Here is a 9,260-nt window from a genome sequence, read left to right as displayed (position 1 = left end):
CTGGAGTCTGGTGATGTTGGGAATTTACAATCTTCTGAACCACCAGTAGGTTTGAACATAGAAGATAGACACAAACTGCTGGAGTAACAGTAGGATAGGCAGCATCTCTTGAGAGAAGGAATGGGTGACGCTTAAGTAAGTAAGGAAGTTTGAACATCTTGGTTTTGGAGACGTGTGGATTAAAATCCAGGACATGCTTAATCCCATTGCCCTTTTATGATCTACTATTCCTTATCTTGAAAAATGCCGAACCTTGATATGTTGTGGCCATCTGAAGGAACAGAAAGAATAATAATGCTGACTGGCGAAATATTGATTTCAGCGTTTAACTGAAATAATTAAACAGTACACATCAAGACGACATTCAAGACAGGAAAATAGACATTGGAATTATATGGGGTTGTCTTTACCCCTTCTGAAACTTCTGAACAAAGCATTTTTTTTCAGAAAGCTCTCAATTTGCCTGGATTCGTAACTCTAGCAACACTCAGATTGTTCAGCGGCAATCAAAATGTCTCTCACGTCTCCCCAACTAAGGAGTGTAAGTGCAAAATGCGCCGGACTGCACGATGACATGCATGTAGTATTAAGTAGATGCCATCACTTATCACCACCAGAAACTAGATTCATAAGTACTTTGGCAATGATGGGAGATCTGAAGTTGCATTACTGCTAATTCCCCAAGTTTTCTTTTGAGATTAAAGCATATAAAAATAACAGTAGAGCACAGCACAGGAGCAGGACGTTCGAATCACGGAGCCAGGTCCTTTGCCGCATGATCACTGCGCCGGCCAGGACGTATATTATATTAATCCCATCTGCTTGCAAATGATGTATAACAATGTATTCCCAGTATAATTCATGCGTCTTCCTCTTAAATGCTGTCATTGTATCTGCTTCTACCACCACTTCAATCTGCACAAGGTAGGCACCTACCACTCTCGGTAAAGCACTCACCTCTCGAAATTCTTTAATATTCTTCTTTCAACCTTAATTATATGCCTTTTAGTATTTGGCGATTCTGACCCGAGGAAAATATTTAATCTTCGCTATTTGCATCTCACGTCAATTTAGATACTCTTATCGGGTTACCCGAAAGCCTCCGATGATCCACAAACATAATCAATCCATATTTGTCTAAGCTAACTTTACGGCAAATAAACTCAATCTAGGCACCATCCTGGTGAATCACTTCTGTACTCCTTCCAAAGCCTCCATGTCATTTCATTGGTATGGTAATCACAAGTGCAGCAATATTCCTAAAGTAGCCTGACCAAAGTAAGAAATAGCTGTAAAGTGATTTCTATATTTTCTAATTCAATGCGCGGAATCATGAAGGTAAGCATGCCATTGATCTTTATTATGCACAACTCTGTGTACTTGAGTTGCTAGTGTTAGGAACCAATGGACATGCACCCACATTCCGCTTGTACATCGCTACACCAAAGGATTCTGCTATAAGCCGTACCTGTTGCACTTGACCTCCCAAACGCAGAAATAGCACAGTTGTCCAGATTAAACTCCAATCCACATTTCTCCAGCCAAATTTTCCGACTGATCGATATCCCGCTGACGGTCTTGCTAGCCTTCCCCAAACAATCTGGGCTTAACTTATTTATTTCTAATCAGACACGGTATACTTCCAACCACGTTTTATTATATTTAGGACGATCAATACGTGTCCCAGCACCGATCGACGCAAAGCACCAATGGTCACAGGAAAACACCCTTCACATTACCCTTTACCTTTCAAAAAGCAAGATAATGTTGGACCGATTTAACGTCTCATGTTGTATCCCGTGTGATTTAATCCTCTGGATCAGCTTACCATGAAGAACTTAGTCGAATGATTTACTAACGTCCACGTAGATAACCTCCATTAACCTACCCTAAACAATCATCTTCGCAGTTTCTTAAAATATATAATTTGCGACGCTGGACTATCCTGCACAAAATTAGGTTGACTATCCTAACACTTCCACCTTCTGCCAAATGCGACTACGTCCTGCCCAGAAGAATATGCTCCAAATAATTTCCCTATCAATGATAGAGGGAAACGAGCACACCAGTATTTAGTTTGAATACTCTGTATTTTGCTCAATATAAATCTCCAACAACATTCAGAATGCACAACAATATTCAATGCAAAACGTTCAAGTTAGCAGCAGTGCATATGATTCCTTAGATGTTCATCGAGTTCACCCCCAAAATGACCAGAGTATCCAATCTTTAGGAGCATGTTTGGTACTTCAATTTGCAAGATAAATAATAAAAATTGCACAAACAAAAAATCTACGTCGCATTTCCTCGACTTTAAAAAATACAGTTGTGTCACGAAGTCCAAATTCTAGGACGATACATGAAGATGTGTGGAAGCTCAATAAAGTTGTTTACTGCCATCCCGGAGCCACTGAAGGCATTGCCAACTTGTTGAAGATATGCTCTCTGGACCCCATCCCCTCCAGCTTTGTCAAGGCCTGCCTTCCTGCTCTCTCTCTCTCCACTTAATACTGCAACAATAAACTCCTCCCTGTCCACTGGCATCGTCCCGCCATCCCTCAAAATCGCTGCTGTCACCCCCATTCTGAAAAAACCTGGTCTCAACCCTGACACCCCAAACAACTTCAGACCAATCTCCAACCTACCCTTCCTGTCCAAAGTTTTGGAACGTGCTGTAGCTTCTCAACTCAAATACCACCTCTCTACCAATAACCTGTATGAAACTTTCCAATCCGGATTCCGCTCCAACCACAGTACTGAAACTGCGCTCCTCAAAATCACAAACGACCTTTTCCTCTCCTCTGACGCTGGCAACCTCAACATCCTCATCCTACTTGACCTCAGCGCCGCCTTTGACACCATAAATCACTCCATTCTCCTCATCCGACATGAAACCTCCTTTAACATCACCGGCACAGCCCTATCCTGGATCAAATCTTACCTCTCTGACAGGCACCAGTTCATCTCCATTAACAACTGTAAATCCCCCACCGCTCCCCTCCCCCAAGGTGTCCCCCAAGGCTCAGTCCTTGGCCCCCTCGTCTTCATCCTCTACCTGTTCCCCCTTGGTCAATTAATCCGCCGTCATGGTCTCAACTTCCACTGCTTCGCCGATGATATCCAGCTCCTCATCTCCACCAAGTCAATCTCCACCACCACACACTCTACACTGACAAACTGCATCACTGAAATAAAATCTTGGCTTCAATCAAATTTCCTCAAACTCAACTGCAACAAATCTGAAATCATCATCATTGGTCCAAAAACGCTCACCAAATCCACCCAAAACTTCATCCTCAATATTGATGGTCTCCCAGTATCCACCTCCCCTCACATCCGGAATCTTGGAATCATCTTTGATCAAACCTCTCCTTCGACAAACACATCAAACACATCACAAAGACAGCCTTCTTCCACCTCACAAACATCGCCCGTCTCCGTCCATCCCTCTCCTCCACAGCTGTAGAAACCCTCATCCACGCCTTCATCTCCTCCCGTCTGGACTACTGCAACAGCCTCCTCTATGGCTCACCCTCAAAAATCATCAGTAAACTTCAATATATTCAAAACTCCGCTGCCCCGTCTACTCACCCACTCCCCGATCCGTGACCATATCACCCCCGTCCTTTACAAGCTCCACTGGCTCCCCATCCCCCAGAGAATCCAGTACAAAATCCTCCTCATGACCTACAAATCCCTCCATAACCTGGCCCCATCCTACCTGACTGACGTCCTCCACAGGCACACTCCCACCTGCACCCTCCGCTCTGCTGCTGCCAACCTCCTGCCCCCCCCCCCCCCCATCCGGACCAAACTCTGATCCTAGGGGGACAGGGCTTTCTCCATCGCTGCTCCCACCCTCTGGAACTCACTACCCCAAACCGTCAGAGACTCCTCCTCATTCACCACATTCAAAACATCACTGAAGTCTCACCTGTTCAGCACTGCCTTCAACCACTGACCGTCACCTCACCTTCTGTCTCCTTTTTCTGTTCGTTTACTTATTTATCTATTTATTTTCTTCTTTATGTTCTAGTAATCCATGTAAAGCGTCTTTGAGTGTTTGAAAAGCGCAATATAAATGTAATGCATTATTATTATTATTATTATATAAAATATTTATATCTTGTTACTGTGCTACAAAGCAATGAAACAGAAACACAATAGCCAATAGACAATAGGTGCAGGAGTAGGCCATTCGGCCCTTCGAGCCAGCACCACCATTCAATGGCTGATCATTCTGAATCAGTACCCCGTTCCTGCCTCTCCCCATACCCCCCTGACTCCGCTATCATTAAGAGCTCTATCTAGCTCTCTCTTGAAAGCATTCAGAGAATTGGCATCTACTGCCTTCTGAGGCAGAGAATTCCACAGATTTACAACTCTGACTGAAAAGGTTTATCCTCATCTCCGTTCTAAATGGCCTACCCCTTATTCGTAAACCGTGGCCCCTGGTTCTGGACTCCCCCAACATTGGGGACATGTTTCCTGCATCTAACGTGTCCAACCCCCTTAATAATCTTATATGTTTCAATAAGATCCCCTCTCATCCTTCTAAATTCCAATGTATACAAGCTTAGTCGCTCCAGTCTTTCCATATATGACAGTCCCGCCATTCCGGGAATTAACCTAGTGAAACTACGCTGCACGCCCTCAATAGCAAGAATATCCTTCCTCAAACTTGGAGACCACAACTGCACACAACACTCCAGGTGCGGTCTCACTGGGGCCCTGTACAACTGCAGAAGGACCTCTTTGCTCCTATACTCAACTCCTCTTGTTATGAAGGCCAACATTCAATTGGCTTTCTTCACTGCTTGCTGACCCTGCATGCTTCCTTTCAGTGACTGATGCACTAGGACACCTCACAGTTCACACTGCCACCCAGCTTTGTGTCATCTGCAAATTTGCTAATGATAATTTTAGTCCCTTAATCCAAGTCAATAATATATATTGTAAATAGCTGCTGTCCACCCACCGAGCCTTACGGTACCCCACTAGTCACTGCCTTCCATTCTGAAAGGGACCCATTTATACCCACTCATTGCTTTCTGCCTGCCAACCAATTTTCTATACATGTCAGTACCCTACCCCCAATACCCTACGCTCTAAGTTTGCCCACTAATCTCCTATGTGGGACCTTGTCGAAGGCTTTCTGAAAGTCAAGGTACACTACATCCACTGGCTATCCCCTGTCCATTTTCCTAGTTACATCCTCAAAAAATTCTAGAAGATTAGTCAAGCATGATTTCCCCTACGTATATCCATGCTGACTCGGAACGATCCTGTTACTGCTATCCAAACGCTCCGCAATTTCGTCTTTTATAATTGACTCCAGCATCTTCCCCACCACTGATGTCAGACTAACTGGTCTACAATTTCCTGTTTTCTCTCTCCCTCCTTTCTTAAAAAGTGGGACAACATTAGCTACCCTCCAATCCACAGGAACTGATCTAAATCTATAGAACATTGGAAAATGATCACCAATGCGCCCATGATTTCTAGAGACACCTCCTTAAGTACTCTGGGATGCAGACCATCAGTCCCTGGGGATTTATCAGCCTTCATTCCCATCAGTCTACCAAACAGCATTTCCTGCCTAATGTGAATTTCCTTCAGTTCCTCCGTCACCCTAGGATCTCTGGCCACTAGAACATCTGGGAGATTGTTTGTATATTCCTTAGTGAAGACAGATCCAAGGTACCGGTTCAACTCGTCTGCCATTTCCTTGTTCCCCATAATAAATCCCCCTGCTTCTGTCTTCAAGGGACCCACATTTGTCTTAAATATTTTTTTCCTCTTCACATACCTAAAGAAGCTTTTACTATCCTCCTTTATATTATTGGCTAGTTTACCCTCGTACCTCATCTTTTCTCCCCGTATTGCCTTTGTGGTTATCTTCTGTTGCTCTTTAAAAGTGTCCCAATCCTCTGGCTTCCCGCTCTTCTTTGCTATGTTATACTTCTTGTCTTTTTTTTTATGCAGTCCTTGATTTCCCTTGTCAGCCACGGGTGCCTCTTACGCCCCTTAGAATCTTTCCTCCTCTTTGGGATGAATTGATCTTGCAACAGTGGGTAATTAGAACGGGAAAAAAATAGTATTTATATACCATGAATTTGATGTATTGCTAGTTTACCAAAATACCTGTGTCTCCAAATAAAACCTATGCGGACTTACCTCTTGATTATAGGCAACTTACCTCAGGGACATTGTACTTTTTAGAATTCGCCAATCCACCTGTTTCATTCGAGAGACAATTGTTTCCTTCTGTGGGTGTACGCCCGTTAGAGCCGATAAAATATCGCTTCGTAGACTGCAGTGTCGAACATGACTCATAGCGGAATCTTTGGGAAAGTGGATCTCCCCCAAACACCTCAACATAGTTTGGTGGTATCTGAACACTTCTACTGGCCTTCTGAATTCCATTCAAAGAGTTTCGTGATTCAAAGCAACAACAGGGACCAAGTGAACGGTGCTGGTATACAATACCATTCCTGTTTTTGAGTAATTTAATAGCAAGGATGAGTAAAATTATAAGGAAAATAATAGATATTATTCCCAAAGCTATAACCAAAGAAAACCTCAACTCATGAGTGAACCGTAGTGAATCTGAAGGCGAACTGTTGACACTGGGGAACGTTTCACTATCAGTCCCAACTACAGATAATACTATAGTCACAGTAGCAGAGAGCGATGGAATTCCATTATCTTTTACCACAACCACCAACCTTTGATGAGAAGCATCATTGCTCACAATTGGACGGATTGTCCAAATATCACCCGTATCTGCGGAAATTGTGAAAAGGTTATGGGTAGCTTGAACAATGTGATAAGAGAGACGAGCATTCTGACCAGCATCGGCATCAATGGCTGAGACCTTGACAACCAAGTATCCTGGTTCTGCAAATCTGGATATTGTTTCTATCGCTGTTGAACCATATTCTGTTGAAGGATGTAAAATCACTGGAGCATTGTCATTCTGATCAAGGATAACAACGTTCACTGAAGCATTGCTCCATAGCGCAGGCGCACCAGAATCCTGCACTTGAACCTGTATCTGGAAGCCTTTTAGTTGCTCGTAGTCAAAAGTTCTCCGAGCCGAAATGACACCGCTCTCCGACTGAATTGAGACATACGAGGCTATTGAGAAATTTTGAACTTCTGACTCCAGGATAGAAAAGTTCAGTCGGGCATTTTCTCCTACATCTGGATCGAAGGCCGTCACAGAATATATAGAAGCCCCAATAACATTGTTTTCCTGAACATTTGCCGTGTACACCGGCCGAGAAAACTTTGGAGAGCTGTCATTTACATCTGAAACCTCTACCCGGAAGGTTTTCTGCGAGGTAAGAGAAGGGTGCCCCGCATCCTTGCATATTATAGTGATATCATAATTGGGGACAGTCTCCCGGTCCAGTGGATGTTGGACAACAATTCTGTAATAATTCTTGATAGATGAATCCAGCTTAAAGGAGAGTCGATTTGAAACTTGACATTGTATTTCTCCATTGTGTCCAGAATCTCGGTCTTCTGCGCTGAACAGTGCCACTACAGTCCCAAGTGGCGCGCTTTCCGAGACTGTCCCTGACAAAGAGCGTAATGTCACATCCGGCGCATTATCATTCACATCGACAATTTCCACCAATACATCACAGTATTCTGGTATTGCGCCAGAACCCTTATCCATCGCCTGTATGTTAATCTCAAAGGTATTGCTCTCTTCATAGTCTAAGTTCCCTTTGAGCCTGATTTCACCAGTTTTAGGGTTCACTTCAAAAAGTTTACGGGTAGTATCAGAAAGATGGCTGCGGAATGAATAAACAATCTCTCCGTTGGGTCCTTCGTCCAGGTCAGTGGCGTTCAGTGTGATGAGCAGAGTCCCTCTCGGCGCAGATTCCAACAGGCTGACTTTATAAACCGACTGAGTGAAAACAGGCGCATTATCGTTTCCATCTTTCACTACGATTATAACCTGAACAGTTCCCGATCTCGGAGGCAAACCGCCATCCTCGGCTATTAGAGTTAAATAGTGGGCTGCCAACGTTTCCCTGTCCAACTGCTTCTCTAACAACAACACTGGGCGCTTTCTGGTTTCACTGCGCATTTGTACGTCGAGAGTGAAATATTCATTCTGTTGTAGCTGATAACCTTGCACAGAATTGGTGCCAATGTCAGGATCATGTGCAGGTTCGAGAGGAAATCGCATTCCTGGTGTTGCAAATTCTATGATTTCAAGGCGAAACTGGCTTTTTGGAAAACTAGGAGCATTGTCGTTTACATCGAGAATCTCCACCTCCACCGGGTACAGGCTCAAAGGATTTTCAAGCACAACATCCAAGGATAAGCGGCAGTCGAGATTAGACCCACAAAGCAGTTCCCTGTCGATTATTTCCTTTATAAATAAAAACCCACTTGTCAAATTTACGTCGAAATACTGCTTCCTTGGACTGGGCGCTACCCGCAACCTTCGAGTCGCCAGCTGCTTTACATTTAAATCCAAATCGACTGCGATTTTCCCAACAAAGGCTCCCTGTTGCAATTCTTCAGGAACAGAATAGCGAATATTCCCAAGTAAAAGATCGCTGTTGGAGAGCACACAGTACAATAATTGACATTTTATCAACCAATATATTTTATATCTCATTGCAAGAAGCCGTCATTCCAATGGTTTCAGGCCCAGACTGTCTTCTTCATTGTCCTGTTAACGGCGAATCGGCGTTAAATACAACCAGTGCTATTTTCAGCAAAATACTCGTACCTTATGCTCGTATCTCTCGAATTATTTCATTCATACGCTCGCATTTTGCCTTCAGTTGCGAGAGGATTCTTGCAAATAGTCCAACAGAACTGCTCGCTATCCGTTTTTTACAGTGTCTGATCTTACATGATGGCTGCCGTGTCATGAAGGGGGCTGTCCGGATCACTAATCACATCTCAGCTCCTGGTTGGTGCTGCCCCTCATTGATATTCAACCAATGAGGGCATTCGTGGTTTCTTAAAGCTGGAAAGCTTAGAGTTGCACTGAAGCGTTGTATTTATTGCTGTGCATGTAAACTTTCTTTCAGACGTGGATATTTTTGCCTGTCTGGTCAATGGACTGCTGGTCCGAGTTCTTTTTTTTAAACCCCAGTTATTCGAATTTATAATTTCAAGAATAAATATTCAAATACATTGTGAGTGGAAAACAAATATAAGGAACAACAAAAAGACTGAGGATCTAATTCTATTCAAGATATATTTAAAGGATTTCTTCTTGATTT

At 43.5% G+C, this 9,260-nt stretch overlaps 1 protein-coding gene across 9 annotated transcripts in view; it reads right to left on the bottom strand.

The window, feature by feature from the left end:
• Positions 1 to 9,260, bottom strand: part of LOC144600208 (protocadherin gamma-B2-like) — a 219,018-nt gene that overhangs the window by 168,401 nt on the left and 41,357 nt on the right. Inside the window, exon 1 of one of the 9 annotated variants that reach the window (XM_078411718.1) lies at positions 6,200 to 8,875. The exons of the other annotated variants lie outside the window; for them this stretch is intronic. Coding sequence (XP_078267844.1) covers positions 6,200 to 8,644 — 2,445 coding nt within the window. The 5' untranslated portion in view covers positions 8,645 to 8,875. Of the gene's footprint in view, positions 1 to 6,199; positions 8,876 to 9,260 lie in introns of those variants that run through there. 9 annotated transcript variants of the gene reach the window in all.

This window comes from Rhinoraja longicauda, chromosome 14 (assembly GCF_053455715.1).
Source record: "Rhinoraja longicauda isolate Sanriku21f chromosome 14, sRhiLon1.1, whole genome shotgun sequence".
Lineage (NCBI taxonomy): Eukaryota > Metazoa > Chordata > Chondrichthyes > Rajiformes > Arhynchobatidae > Rhinoraja > Rhinoraja longicauda.
This window is presented reverse-complemented; position numbering and strand designations above follow the sequence as displayed.